General features: G+C 40.3%; 1 protein-coding gene across 8 annotated transcripts in view; it reads left to right on the forward strand.

The window, feature by feature from the left end:
* The window catches only part of SCHIP1 (schwannomin interacting protein 1), a 138,365-nt gene extending 127,509 nt beyond the window's left edge, over positions 1 to 10,856 (forward strand). For all 8 annotated transcript variants that reach the window (XM_054552923.2, XM_063722310.1, XM_009239472.4 and 5 more), the window contains 4 exons: positions 1,181 to 1,378; positions 2,293 to 2,416; positions 5,590 to 5,683; positions 10,215 to 10,856. In XM_054552923.2, the coding sequence (XP_054408898.1) occupies positions 1,181 to 1,378; positions 2,293 to 2,416; positions 5,590 to 5,683; positions 10,215 to 10,266 (468 nt within the window). In that variant the 3' untranslated portion in view covers positions 10,267 to 10,856. The remainder of the gene's footprint in view (positions 1 to 1,180; positions 1,379 to 2,292; positions 2,417 to 5,589; positions 5,684 to 10,214) is intronic.
* The last annotated feature ends 4,919 nt before the right edge of the window (positions 10,857 to 15,775 follow it).

Here is a 15,775-nt window from a genome sequence, read left to right on the forward strand (position 1 = left end):
AGTTAATAACTATTTTCATATTAAACCATTAGAGAAATCACCAGCCTGGGCAACGTGGCAAAACCCTGTCTCTATAAAAAATACAAACATTAGCTGATCATGGTGCCTATAGTCCCAGCTACTCAGGAGGCTGAGGCAGGAGAATCACCTGAGCCCAGGAGTTCAAGGCTGCAGTGAGCTATGATGACACCTCTGCACTCCAGCCGGGGCAACATAGTGAGACCCTGTCTCTAACGAGAGAGAGAGTGTATTAGTTCATTTTCATGTTGCTGATAAAGACATATCCAAGACTGGGCAACTTACAAAAGAAAGAGGTTTAATGGACTTAGAGTTCCACACGGCTAATGAGGCCTTGCCATCATGGCGGAAGGCAAAGAGAAGCAAGTCACGTCTTACATTTTTAAAACCATCAGATCTGGTGAGACTCATTCACTATCACAAGAACAGTGCAGGAAAGACCCACCCCCATAATTCAATTACCTCCCACTGGGTTCCTACCACGACACATGGGAATTGTGGGAGTTACAATTCAGGATGAGATTTGGGTGGGTACACAGCCAAACCATATCAGAGAGAGAGAGAAATGAGATATGCCTAAAAATTATAAAGAGAAAATAAGCTAAATCCAGTTCTTCCCTATTGGGCTTAGAAATATGAGCTCATGTCTTTCCTTCCCATTACAGAAGTTGGCTGAATAATCATGGGTGCTTGTTGCTGGAATTCTTTCCTCTCTGTGAGGTCTGTCTATAGCCTTTTTTACCAAAGACCAACAAAGAGGAAACTGTTGTCATTGAGTGCAGTGCGACATCAGAACATCATTGGATACCTGAGATCCTGTCCACGCGAAGAACCTACGTAGGGCCTTGGCTCTGAGTCAATATTTTGTTATGTCTGTTCACTTCAGGAAAGTTTTGAGGCCAAAAATCAAAGACATATTTCAAGGTTGTTGTAAATATATTTCCCATTATTAACTATACTGCTCTCTGTTTATGCTAAAATCTATTTTAAACTAGACCCTTTTTGTGTTACTTGAGATTTATCAACTCAAGCAGCAAGTCACATTGATGGAGGGAACTGTGAGCTGCTCTGAGAGAAGGCTCAGAGGATGTTGTAGCCCATCTGTAAGTGGATGCTAGCTGGCATGCATGGAAGGCTCAGGCTGCTCTTTTTCCCTTTGCAGAGCAAACAGAGTTCTTCCTATTCTGACAGAGACACTACTGAAGAGGAGTCTGAATCCTTGGATGACATGGACTTCCTTACAAGGCAAAAGAAATTGCAAGCTGAAGCCAAAATGGCCCTTGCCATGGCCAAACCAATGGCCAAAATGCAAGTAGAAGTGGAGAAACAGAACAGGAAAAAGTCTCCCGTCGCTGATCTTGTAAGCAGCAAAGGCTGAAATGCAAGCAAGTGTTTGGGGGCCGGAAATGGTTGACACTGTCCCAATCCTTTCCCAGAATTATGCAAACTTGTGTTTCTCTAAGGCAGTTTGTAAAAAGTCCTATCATTGAGAAATGATTAAGTTTGTTTCTTTTTCCTTCCTACTGTAGCACTGAAAAATACAGAAGCAATAGATTTCACAAAAGTAAAGTTTGCTCTTGATTGATATCTACTGTTTCTTAGCAACAATATTAGCTGCCACGGGAATATTTAAATTCCTTTGAAGCGATCTCAGTCTAAGAACCTATTGGTCTTGGCAAGCTTACTATTGCTATAATTCTCATTCTCATGTTTCAATAAAGACAATATCGCATAGTGAATAGGAGTCCTGGACTTTGGAGTTTAAGTGTAGCTCTGCCATTGACCTGCTATGAAGTTCTAAGCAAGTTACTTAAGTCTCAGTTTTCTCATCTATAAAATGGGGATGATAATGCCTGTGTCAGAGTATGATTGTGAGGATTCAGTGAGATAAAGTATTCAAAGCACATAGCACAGTGCTTGTAGCATGGTATAAATTATTAAATAGTAGCTGATACTAATTTTTTCTATGTCATTCATATTATTGATGTTCCTTGGTAATTCATTTGTGGCTATAACATTGACTCACAACCCATATTAAAGACCAGTCAAAAAGCTTTTGATGCTGGTAGTGTTGTGTTTTGATGCCAGTTGCATATTAGGTAATGTAGTGTGGATGTAGGGCCCCACATTGGGAAAAACACAGACTGCGAAAGCTTTTAATCACTGAATTGCAGTGGGTGGATGAGTGGGTCTTTTAAGAGAAAACTGGGTCTTACGTTCAGTGTGTTTGTGGCTCTATTCACTCCTCCATTTCTTCTCCTTTGTTATCTTCAGCTGCCACACATGCCTCATATAAGTGAATGCTTGATGAAAAGAAGTTTAAAACCCACCGACCTGAGAGACATGACTATTGGGCAGCTACAAGTGATAGTCAATGATCTCCATTCCCAGATAGAAAGTAAGTGTAAGATAATGCTTGAAAATAGGATATTCAATGTAAAACATCATGGGATAGTGCTATTTCCTTGGTCCAACTTTTTCATACAACATTTCATTGGGTTCCTGTGTGATTGCAAGGAAAATAAGAGAATCACAAGGCTCTTTTTTGTTGCTGTTGTTTGTTTTAGCTGTAAAATGTTCAGAAGCTTTAAGAATTTTTCAAGATTCACAATAGTTACAGGTCCCTTCTATTTATTTTAAGTCCCCAGCTCCTAGCACAGTGCATGTACCTGACTTACAACACCTGTTTCTGGAACACAATTCAGTAGTTACAAGTCATTTGCTATACAAGTATACTTTCTACTTTAGTTGTATACACATTCATCGTAGGTATCATCATCATCAATAAAATCTAATTAGACACATTTCCTGGGACTCCAGGTGGTGGAGTATGTGGAACCAATATGCGAAAATTACAGGGTGACAAAATACAGACTTTTCTTCCCAGAATAAAGAAAGACCTCTAACGGAAGTGGCCACAGGGAGTGGTGAGTGGTGCTCACTCAAGGTGATTGGTCATGCAGAGAGTAGGCAGTTGCTTGGCCTGATGAAAGAGAGAACATTCTTACTTAGGCAGTGTGGTTAAGCCGATAAATTCACAATCTCTTCAGCCCCTGGGAGGAATGAGTCTGTATAATTATACGGTATTACAGATTAAAAGAAATTCAAGAGATATGCCAACCAAATGCATTCAAAACCAACTATAAAAAAGAAAAGAGCATTTATGAGCCAAACAGGGAAATTTGAATACTAACTGAATGTTTTAGTAAAGATTGATTTATTTTAGGTGTGATAAAGGTGTTGCAGTTATGTGAATTTAAAAAAGAAAAGCTGGCCAGGCGCGGTGGCTCACGCCTGTGATCCCAGCACTTTGGGAGGCCGAGGCGGGCGGATCATGAGCTCAGGAGATCGAGACCATCCTGGCTAACACGGTGAAACCCCATCTCTATTAAAACTACAAAAAATTATCTGGGCATGGTGCCGGGCACCTGTAGTCCAGCTACTCGGGAGGCTGAGGCAGGAGAATGGCGTGAACCCGGGAGGCAGAACTTGCAGTGAGCCGAGATCTCGCCACTGCACTCCAGCCTGGGTGACAGAGCGAGACACCATCTCAAAAAAAAAAAAAAAAGAAAGAAAAGAAAAGCCCCTGTCTTTTAGAGATACCTACTAAAGCATTTACAGATAAAATAATGTGATAGCTGGAATTTGCTTTAAAATAATCCAGTAGAAGTTGGAGAGAGAAATGATTCAAGCTTGGCCATGAGTTGATAATTGTTGAAGCTAGTTGGATACATGGAAATTCATTAAACTGTTTTCTCTGCTTTTGTAGCAATTGGAAAATTTTCCATAATAAAAAGCTTAAAACTTCATATTGGAAAAACAATTCTATGCATTAAGGGTTCAGATATGTAGACACTCTACTAAGTTACAGTATAAAAGCCTACGCAAGTGCACACTGGAAAAAATGAAGTTTTTCCACAAGATCCAAATTAAAAAATTGGATATATTCAGTGCCAAGTTAACACATTGAATATTGTCTTAAAATTAAGAGAAAGGGTCAAACATTGTGATTAAGAAACCATAGATTCACAGGATTTTAAAAAAAATTCTACAACTGCATTTTAATTTTAGTTGAAAATTAATTACTAGAGTTGTTATTCTTTCAAGGACTAAAAACGCTTTCTGATATTTTACCACTAAAACATCTTCCTTAGACTTTTAAACACTAAAATTGCCATCTAGTCCTTTTCAGGAATAGATGAAATTTTAGACCTCTTTGTGTGATTTTTTTTTTTTTTTTTTTTTTGGCTCTCTTTTTAAAAATGGAAACTAGTTTGACCTAAAGGCAGATAAATGCATCGTTTGAAGTCAGGATATCTAAAAGCATTTCCAAGGGGGACCTGTCTGATCACCCCCATTCTATCTTTTGTTTCCCTGCCCAGAGCTCTTGCTAAATGGGTACTCTCTTCCATGTGTCTGGGCCTAGCAGCTGTAATGCTTAGCTTCTCTGAGGGAAAAAGCAAGAGAGAGCCTTTGCTTATTCATGTTTTTCAGTGGTAGGAGCCCAATTAACCCAGTGCACTGATTGCAGGAAGATTAGATATATTTCGGGCCCGGGTGCAGTGGCTCACACCTGTAATCCCAGCACTTTGGGAGGCCGAGGCGGGCAGATCACGAGGTCAGGAGATCAACACCATCCTGGCTAACAAGGCAAAACCCTGTCTCTACTAAAAATACAAAAAATTAGCCGGGCTTGGTGGCACATGCCCGTAGTTCCAGCTACTCGGAAGGCTGAGGCAGTAGAATCACTCAAACCCAGGAGGTGGAGGTTGCAATGAGCCAAGATCGCGCCACTGCACTCCAGCCTGGGTGGCAGAGTGAGACTCCATTTCAAAAAAAGAAAAAGGAAGGAAGGGAGGGAGGGAGGGAGGAAGGGAGGGAGGGAGGGAGGGAGGGAGGGAGGGAGGGAAGAAAGATTTCCGTCTCTATAGATTTCATTCCTGGTATAAGTCTTAAGTAGTATTTTCCTTGGCACCCTGTTGTTTAGAAATTTCAGGGGTTATTTCTTCAGGTCTTGCACATCTAACTATATTACAAATCTGACTTTCCAATATCTTCAGATAATACTTTCTCCTAAAACAACCTGCACATAGGGCTTCTCCTTTCCTAGGGCCATGTGAAGGCTTTGAGCATCCCTGACATACCTTCCTTTTCAGCTGGGCATCTGATGTAGTAGTCAGGCCCCGAGGGGCCCCTCCTGACTGTCAGCGTGGCAGGAGCATCCTGAAGCTGAAGGGTGGAAAACTTAATGTGCTCCAGGCTTTGTTGTTCACATTTCTTCAAAACAAAACCTGCTTTTTCTAACAAGCTATTCTCCTAACAGCTGACAATTTATTTTCCCACCTTAATATGAAGGTAATTGGAAATAGTTCCTACTTTACTCCTTTTCTTCCCACACCTCTATAATTATGCAAACTAGACACGTTTCTGCAACATAAGATGTCTAACCTTTTACAAAAATATCTTTCCTATTATGGGTAGCTGTTTGTGTGTATACTGGTTGGTAAATAGTTTACATTCTGACTTGGAGGCAGTTTTATCTGTTTTTAAATGCTCTTTTATTTGCCACAGGCTTGAATGAAGAGTTGGTCCAGCTGCTTCTCATCCGAGATGAGCTGCACACAGAGCAGGATGCCATGCTGGTGGACATTGAAGACTTGACCAGGTCAGTGTGGCTTCACTCTTGCCAAAGAAGAAAAGAAGCCCAGGGTGGTCTGAAATGTAAGAATTAGGCAAAAACTAGCTCGAGAGAACTTCCTCTACTTCCATAAATAACTCACCTAGCCTTTTCTGGTGCCAGCTGTTCAGATGGAGGGGAAGCAGAATTCCATTGTCCCTGCCAAATGCGTGCTTTTTAGCAACCATCCCCCACTTGTGATGAATTGTCAGTGCATTACTTCTCACATCTCCACCTAAATCAGGTCAGTAGTTCTGGTCTTGGAGGACTTTACCTTGAAGGACTGTCCCCTGGGAAGCTGGGCATAAGCCATGTCATGCTGGCATGTTTCCAGCACAAGCAGCCATGTGATGAGTTCTCCAAAGCGCAAGCTCAAGCTCTTGTATGATCCAGTTTCTTGATCGCCTCTGCCATGCCCAGAAGGCAGGGAAACTGGCATATCTCCGCAGCCACAGTGCCACCAGATTGTTCTCACCATGGGGAAACTCCAGGACTTGAGTTTTTAGCTGGGCTTTGCTCCAACTGCCTCTTTGTAAAGAGGTAAAAAGAATGCTTTCCTCCCTAGGGGACAAGGAAACTAGGCTAATGCTGGTCAAAATTTTCCATTTCTTTGTAGATTTCTTTGCAGGAAAGCATGTCACTGTAAGTATATAAAGTACATGGAATACTGTAAACATTCCTATGAGCACATATTTACTATGGCATCTTTTCTGAGACAGTCCATATGGAATCTTTAAACCAAGAGACAATAATTGCTATTAATCCCAGAAACAGTATTTAGAGAGTAGAAGGCTCTCCAAAGAAGGAACACCTCTTGGCACAATGATGTAAGGAGTTAACCACATGGTCTACAACAATCCCAGAGAAGTTTGAAAACATATGTAGTGATAATAATGCTCCCAGCACCTACCATAGGACCTCATCTCAATGTGTAATGCTGGGTAAAATAATTGTCTAATGATGCAATGATATAAAAAATAGTTTTGGTAGCAAAATAAATGCTGGAAAAATTTGTTTAAGCTTTCTTTTTTAAGACTTACAGGCAGCACTGTTTTGTATGTTTTACATATTATATTGCCTTATCCCTAGCCAAAAACAAAACAAAACAGTAAGCCTTCTCATACTCTTTGAACATATTTGCCTGCATCTGAAATATCACAATAACACTCAAATAATATTATTGCTATCTAAAGATGTATTCAGGCACTACACCACCAGCAATTATAAAACATCCCTTTTTTGTTAGTTTAAGAAGTTTGCATGCAGGTGTTAAGATTATGGGAAATCAATGGTGAAATATACGATCAGGACCTACATTTTTTTTGAAAAATATATAAACTCTTGTAAACTATGATTTACCTGTGACAGCAGAGATCTTTTCTCTGTCTCTCAGAATAGTATTGGCATTTCTTTTTGGCAAGGAGGATGGTGAGAGGCCCCTCCTCTTCTCTCTAAGTGTTAGGCTAATACTTAGGTTTGCAGTGTATGTTTTTATAACTTTCAGATGGTGTGACCATCGGAAACAGGGCAGGCAAAACCATGGAGTTAAAAGGAGAGGAGTCACTAATTTAAAGGTGTTGGAGGCATTCTTTGAATTGGAGCAGTCCTACCATGGGCCTCAGGGGCATGATGTCCTTGCCTAGCCTGCCTCTTGGTGGGAAGAAGCTTCTACATCTGCTTCTGGCTGCAGAAAAGTAACTTTCCTCATTGGAGGGACCTGAGGATACTTAAACATCCCTAAAGGCAGCAGCCCCAGAGTCCTGCAGCCAGATCTCAGAAGGCGGAGGGGGTGGCTGTGGGGACTGCTGGGACATGTGGTCCACCTCTTCCCTTTACCTGTACAACTCCTACTATTCCAGATGTCCATTCAAATCAGTAGTTCTCAATTTGGGTTGCACAACAGAACCATGTGGGGAGGCTTATAAAATAGTGATGCCTGGATCCCACCCCAGATATTATTTAATTATCCTTGTGGGCTAGCCTGGGCATGAGAATTTTTTTAAAGCTCTGAGATAATTCTCATGCACGACCAAATTTGAGAACCACAGGTTTGGATGATGCTTCTTTGGAGAAGCCCTCCCTGACCTCCAAACACTTGGCTCTTTAGCATTCATTCTCCCCTTATATGGACTGTCAGTGCATTAAACTTATTACACCTCCATGTAAATCAGGACTGTTGCCAAGGGAGTTGACCCTGGTGTGTCAGGGTCATTCCATGCTGGCATGTTTCCAGAACATGAACAGCCATGTGGTGGGTCTACAAAACAGCACCAGCAATTATGTGACCTGCTTTCGATCATAAGACTGTGTTAAGACCTTCTCCTCAGTGTTCCTAACAACATCTCATCTGTCATGTGGAGCCTAGTGGCACTGTGTTTCATTTGTCTGCTGTCTCTCCCAACATGACTATGAATTCTCTGAAAACAGAGGTGATGACATTTTCATTCATTACTGTGTCCCCAGAGCCTAGCACAGGGCCTTCTAGGCACATAGTAAGCCCTCAATAGCAATTGTTGATTTGAAAAAAAAAAAAAAGAGTTCTGGTGGGGCTTCAGTGAAACAAATCCTAATAGGGACTCTTATATAACTTGCTGATAAGAACCTTTTAGTTTTATGGACTGAAACCCTTTCCCTCCTTTGTTTAAAATTTTAATGAAATTCACTATTTTATTTATGTCTCAAAAAATTACCCAACTTTCAATATTTTCTGAAGTTGTGTGCCATCTGCTCTTGTTTCCTTCTCAGAAAACCTTTTGATGTATGTGTGTGCATGTGCATAGGAGTGTGTGTGCATGTGCACGTACATAGTAGTATATTTAAAAAATGCCTGTGAGAACTGTAATTAGCTACAGTGGAATCAAGTTCACTGGGCATCAAAATATCTTGCTCTGGATTTGCTTAAGTGAGGCATATGAGTTAGTTATGAAAATGTTTGATTCTTGTTACACATCAACAGGGCTATAAGATGGTCTGCTAAAGGGGACAGATTTTTAAGGAATGGAGAGCTATCGATAAGGTACTTTTTCCTGAGTACCTTTATTGTTAGTTGAATAGTGCCATTTATTTATGGGCTGCTGAGTGTAGCAAGGACACTGTTGTCACTTCCCTGTTTCTGAAAGTATTTGTAGTTTGTCTTCCCTGATATGACACATTCTGCATAAAACCAGTGAGTTCAACTTGACATCACTGACTCCCCAAGTCCAGGCAGCACACATAAACTATTCTAAACGTTTGATTATAGCCGGAAACCGCAGCCCTAGATGTTTTTATCTTGCCAAATTTATCATTTCCTAAAATCGTCCTTTAAAACCATTGTCTTTTGCAGCCTTCAAACCCCATCATTCTCTGAGAAGTGACCATTCAAGTGTTGTAAACAGCTTGGCCACACTCCTCCCCCTCTGCCCCCACTGTCTACCTCTGCCCCACTGTCTAGCTGCTTCACTGGCCTATTTTTGGGTTCACAGGTCATAATAGAGCTTGTTTTTGGTTTTGTTTGTTTGTTTGTTTGTTCTTTGAGACGGAGTTTCACTCTTGTCACCCAGGCTGGAGTGCAATGGCATGATCTTGGCTCACTGGAACCTCCACCTCCCGGGTTCAAGCAATTTTCCTGCCTCAGCCTCCTGAATAGCTGGGATTACAGGCGCACACCACCATGCCCAGCTAATTTTTGTATTTTTAGTAAAGGCAGGGTTTTGCCATGTTGGCCAGGCTGGTCTCAAACTCCTGACCTCAGGTGATCCACCAGCCTCAGCCTCCCAGAGTGCTGGAATTACAGGCGTGAGCCACTGGACCTGGCCCATAATAGAGCTTTATAAATAAGAAGACTCACCCTATCCTCACTGCCAAGACCATGCCCTTAGGATTAATTGGGGGGAAAAACATGCAAACATGGAATATCTTTACATCCACAAAACCTGCCATTTGTTAGACATTGGCTTTTGCAGGAGTGATTTAGATTTTTGGCTCCAGGTTTCTGTCAGGAGTCTTAGTTAATATCTAGGTCTGTGTCTTCATGTGTCCTTAGATAAAGTAGTCACTCAGTTACTCTTATCATAATACCTTGTTTCGACTTTTGGCTTCGTGCTTATTTCCATCTGTTATTTCCTTGTTTGCTATTTATTCCTTTCTTGTCTCTCTCCATTGGAACAAAGACCTCATTGTCTTGCTCACCATCAAATGCCCATGGAAGACACATATTTAATATTTGTTGATAAAAGTATCCCAGATGTTTATTTATCTTCATTTTCAAACAGAACTTTTCTTCTGAAAAGTAGTAATGTCTAAAAGTCTCAGGTTCATCCAGTGACTTACTAAATAAAAGGAATCATACACAATATGTAAAAATTAAAGAGTTCAAATCAGAATTCAAAGAGTTTGAATAAGGTACTTTTTCTTGATTCTCATCTATTTCACTGTCAGTAACTCTGAACTTCAGTTTGCGGGATGCTGTAGCTATTGATTGAAAAGCAGTTTGGATCTTTCTACATAATGCTAAATAATTGTATTAATTATTTTACAGACATGCTGAAAGTCAGCAGAAGCACATGGCAGAGAAAATGCCTGCAAAGTGAAAAGAAGCCATTCAACCAGAGAACAAGCTAGAATTTATTTTGCTTCTGTGGTTGTAAAAATGCTGTTGCTAAAGGTGGCGCAGAAACAAATATCAGTGTTAGTCATTGATAATGTCTGAAGCTTAATGTCCAGTGATTGGCCTTTGCTTCTTAATTTATTTTAATTTTTTACTTGTGCCACTTAATATCAGGCATTTTAATAAAATGTTGTTACAAAAAATGTACAGTACTGACACCACCACAAATCATGGTTAATAAAAGAGAGTAGTTTTAACTTTATTTTTATTTGTTTAGAGATTTTAAGTTGGAACAGTATTTTCCCATTGACTACTTTTCATTCTTCACTGTAGTTTTAAAGAAGAACTGTAAATGACGGTGCTATACAAGTCAAAAAATACATGCCTGCCTCGTAGTGAAGTTGTAGCTCTCCGTAATATGTATATTTTACTCAGTTTTCAACATTTTGTGAATGTTGACTACCTGAAGTTCCTTTTTAGATGTGCTATTAACATTCTGTTGGATTCAGAGGGTTCCTTGAAAGTTTTATGTATAAATATGTAAAATAAAAATTAAAACTTTGTTTCATATCATATGTCTTTTTGCTCACTAGCAAGGCTTATACTGGCTTAACCCCCCTGCAATTAAATTCCCCACCAGGAAGCTTTTATCAGTGAAAAAACAAATTGCTCCAGAGGACACGCAAGTGCAAATTGCCCAGAAAATTATGAGTGTGAGTGCGTGTTCCAGCAAATTATGAGTGTGAGTGCGTGTCCGTGATTATGTGTGTGTGAGAGAGTGATCTGAAGAACACCAAAGGTCAGTAGCATCAGAGCCTGCACTTCTATTATTGCTTAAAGAGATCCATCTGGAATTTTAGCACTTTAGTATTTAATAGCTGCTGGTCTTGTTAGGGCACTATGATTGTATCAAACTCCATTTAGTAAATTCACCTCGTGAACAAATGATGTTTGCATTTACTCTTTCTCCAAGGCCAATTGTTGCTATTTTCAGATTTTTAGCCATTCTGTTGGTCTCATGAAAGAAGATTCCAAGTCTAAAGCAGATTACAGACTGTTTCTTAATAAGTGGAGAGTTTCGGAAAATAGATTTAATTAGCTAATGTTCATGTAGTGATTAGGGAACCATAAACTAAAGCAAAGATGAACAATTCAACATTCCAGAGCCACCCACAGACCACCTGGTTTCACTCCAAGGTCCATGATGTAATCTGAAGATAGAGAACTGTCTCCATTTTCCTTTCTCAAAAATACTCAGATAAGTATTCTAAGGTATTAAAAAGATTTGTTAGTGTTCCTAGACAGCCTTCTGTTTAGCAAAATAGGTAATCTTAAATCGTAACACCAGTTATTTCTTATGGGCCTCAAACAAGTTATTTCCATTCAGAATAGAGAAAGAACACAGCTCGTAAATATGTTTTGGTTTTTGTGAGTTGGCTGTTGAGGAGGACAGGTTGCTGCTCACTACTGAGCTAAATCCTCTCTGCCCAAAGTAATCTTAACTGAGCCCTGAATTCCCACACCAGCTGTCAGGTATCTCCTGGGGTGATCCCAGCCCTGTGAATCCAAGCACAGCTGCTGGACCATCATCACTGCTTCTGCTGGGTGACAATGTTGGTCAGTGAGCCAGTGGCTCTTGTCTCTAGCTGCACGGTGGAACCACCTGGAGAGCTTCAGAAGCCACCGGTGCCAGGGTCCCACCCCCATAGATTGACTTAAATGGTCTGGGGTGTAGCCTGGGCATTGAGACATTTAAAGGTCTCCAGGAGATTGTAATGTTGAGAACCATTGCCTTCCACTTTCTTCTTTTCTTTAGCTTTATTAAACCATGCTTCTAAGTATCTAGTTTTTTTCTAATTAAAAAATATTATATTCCTATTAGTTTGCAATCTGTGGGGAGAGCACAGCTGGAAAGAGTGCTATGGAAAATGCCTGTGTCCAAGCAAGAGAAGGTAGTGTGGCCTTCTGAACCTCCTGTGGTGACTGTCACAACTTGGAGCCCTGGCGCTAAAACTCAGCCCACTACAAAAGACTTACATTTTAAAATCCTTGCCAGAACTGCCAGTTCCGGTAAAAGTTTAGAAATGTGTTTTGTGTCTTAAGTCTCTGGCTAGAAATGCATGTTGTGAAGAAATTCATGGCCTCTAAGCTCTTCTAATTGTTTGAAGCCCATAATTGTAACCGAATAGCTCCCAACTGGAGAAGAAAAGAGAGAAAATGAGATTATACCCACAAAGGGCCTCTCAGAATACCTCTGGGTCAAAGCCTAGCTAATAGTACAACTGTTCTTCCCACCATGCCCTGAGATACTCAGAGGAGAGTTATATTCAGTTTACTGGTATTCCTTTCAGCCTTCTCTGCCCATGGTAGAAATGTCACCAAGTGACTCTCTAAGGGGATTCTTTCAAGATTGAGTCTTTGCAGTATTTTTGCTTAGCCTTGTCGATTATATCCAACAGGATTCTTACCTGCTCTGGATCATCCTTCCACATGTAAACTAGGACCTTTACTAGTTAATCAGGCTTAGAATGCTAGACTAACCTCAAAAATCAAGTTCTGCTTCTCTTCCCCATTTTTAGAGAGTGAGGTGTAGATGAGAGTGCGCAGGCTCTGGGGCCAGAAGGGACTGACCACAAATGCTGACTCCATCTTCCCACGGATTTAACCCTGAGCAACTTCCTAAAGCTGTCTGTGTCTTATCTCATCACCTGTAAATGCCATCTCCTCGGATTATTATAAAGACTGAATAATGTTTATAAAGGCACCTGATACCCAGGAAATACTGAATAAATAAATGTTGAATAAAAAGTAAATGATCAGAGCTCAGGTGGTGGGAAAATTCTGAATTTTACCAGTTTCTGAGATTTCAGGCATCCTTGTAGTTTTGTTTCCTGTTTATTAATTATTAATTTACAAAACAGTGATGCTTAAGGAAAAAGTTAATAATTGCAAGTCCCACTCCCTCTTCCAAATACCAGTGCTAAAACTTGGAATGCATTCTAACACCTCTCTATGCTTATACAGATACACATGCATGGGGTTTGATATTTCCATTTGTCTATACAAAGGGAGGATTTCTGTAGCTTGCTTTATCCATAGACATCCTTCCAGGTCAGGACGTACAGATCAAAGTCATTCTTTTCTTTTCTTTTTTTTTTTTTTTTTTTTTGAGACAGAGTCTCACTCTCGCCTAGGCTGGAGTACAGTGGCACAATCTCAGCTCAGTGCAACCTCCACGCCCCAGGTTCAAGCGATTCTCCTGCCTCAGCCTCCCGCGTAGCTGGAATTACAGGTGTGTGCCACCACACCTGGCTAATTTTTGTATTTTTAGTAGAGACGGGGTTTCGCCATGCTGGCCAGGCTGGTCTTGAATGCCCAACCTTAGGTAATCCGCCCATCTCGGCCTCCCAAAGTGCTGAGATTACAGGCGTGAGCCACCACGATGGGCCCAAAGTCATTCTTTTTAATAGCTTTGTAGTAATCCCCAGTGTTGGTGGAACATACCTTATTCAGCCATTCCCTTTAATGATGGACATTAAGAATCTTTTCAGATTTCTGCCACCAGAAACAGTGATCCAGTAATTATGCTTGTACTTAACATCTATTTATACCTTTTATCCTGTGATTACCTCACTTTTTCTTTAACCATTCCTTGGTACTGCTTAAATACTTCAGAGTACAGAGAGCTAATTAAGGTAGGTATGAAGACCAGGAGGGGCCATTGCAGAGAAGTTTGATTCCTTGCAATGAAATTGGACCACACCAACACATTCTCATCTTCAAAGATTCAACTAGATCCTCTCTCTCTCTCTCACACACACACACACACACTTTTAGCCTCAAAAAACTCCCCTCTGCCTCCTGAGTACAGATTTTTCTCTCTTTCTTCTTTGAGGATAGAGGCAAACTTCAGCCACCCTTGTAACTGTAGCCCCCAGCACAGAACCAAGCAGACAGTCCTCCCTTGAAGATTGGCCCAATGGGAAGCTCTAATCATTAGGACTCTGCCTTTTGACGCCTCTGTTAACTGGTGTCACTCTTCTCCTCTGATGTATAATGCCTCTCCTCTTAGCTGAGGGATGAGCCCCTGGGACTGACTTTCCTTCAGATTTAATCTCACTGTTCTCAAGTTTAATCCCCCACGACTGGTCGATTTTTTTTTTTAATCCCTCAGTTACCCACAAATCTAAGATCTGAAAAATTTCCTTCCACAGAATTTGTCATCTCTAATAAACAGCCCTTTTAGCCACCAATCTGCTAAAATTCATGCCTCTCCACCATGTTTATAGTTTTGAAATTGTTATTGGGAAATGGCTAGAGAGAGACATTCCCAGCCCCCTGCCCCTTGGCCTAGATGTGATCCCATGACACATTTTTACCAATGGAATGTCAGTGGATGTGATATGCCTTAATTCTAGCCAAGGCTTGAAAGAAAGGGTTTGCCCTCTCCATTCTCTTTCTCCTTCTACCAGCTACAATCACAAGAACCTAGAGGGATGCAGAGCCACCAGATGGAAAAAGTCTAGGTCCCTGACTCACTGCATGGAGAGAGTTACCTGCCATCCAACAGGATTCACCTCAAACTGGAAAAAAAAAAAAAAAAGTGATTAAAATAAACTATGATTACATTTGTGCCTTTATACTGCATTGAATCTGTTACAACAGCTAACATTACACTAACTAATGCAAGTCCTTAACAAGGACAGCCATAATCGTTTAAGAAAGAGCTGAAACACAGACCCAGTTAGACAAACCCTGTGTTCTTAACCACCATGCCACACTGCTTCTTTTCTATAGAAAATCATCTCTACGTCAGAGATTGACCCTTTTGTCAGTTAACGGACCTCTTCAGTTTAGTTTAAATCTTTTCCTCTGCTCTATCTTTTCCTTTGCCATTAGGACAGAAATCAGAAGTTGATCAAAATGAGATTTGTCATGAACAAACAATTCATGCCAGAAACAAGAATATGGAATTTATGATAATGCTAGAAACACAAATATTGTTAAGTGACAACAGGAGACCTGTTTGGTGTCTAGCTGGAAAAGTCTTAGGTTTCTATGATCTTTAAGACCACATTTTGATTACTGCCACCCCAGCTGAATTCTGATGCTTACAAAATACAATATACAATTACTGTTTGCACTGGTCTTCATTTATTTTTTCTAAATAGAATGTGACACATTCATTATGAGATAGGTTGATGGGTAATGAGTTTTTCAGGATATTTTAATTGAGGCTTATAGTCAGTTGTCAGTATAAATTAACATTATATTAAATAATTCTTGAATTAATGGTCTGGCTGTGCAAAATGAAAATGCCCTTTTAATTTCTGAGTGAGTATCCTAAAGCCATTTCATTTGGTAGCTTTGGTAAGAAATTATTCACCAAGACTGATTGGTCATAAGAAATTCTTTTTTGTAGCAAACTTCTTTTTGTACATTTCTCTGTTCTAGAACAATGGTCTGCCTATGGTTGTAACACAGTCCTTGTT

The sequence above is a fragment of the Pongo abelii genome, chromosome 2 (assembly GCF_028885655.2).
Source record: "Pongo abelii isolate AG06213 chromosome 2, NHGRI_mPonAbe1-v2.0_pri, whole genome shotgun sequence".
NCBI classification, from domain to species: Eukaryota; Metazoa; Chordata; class Mammalia; order Primates; family Hominidae; genus Pongo; species Pongo abelii.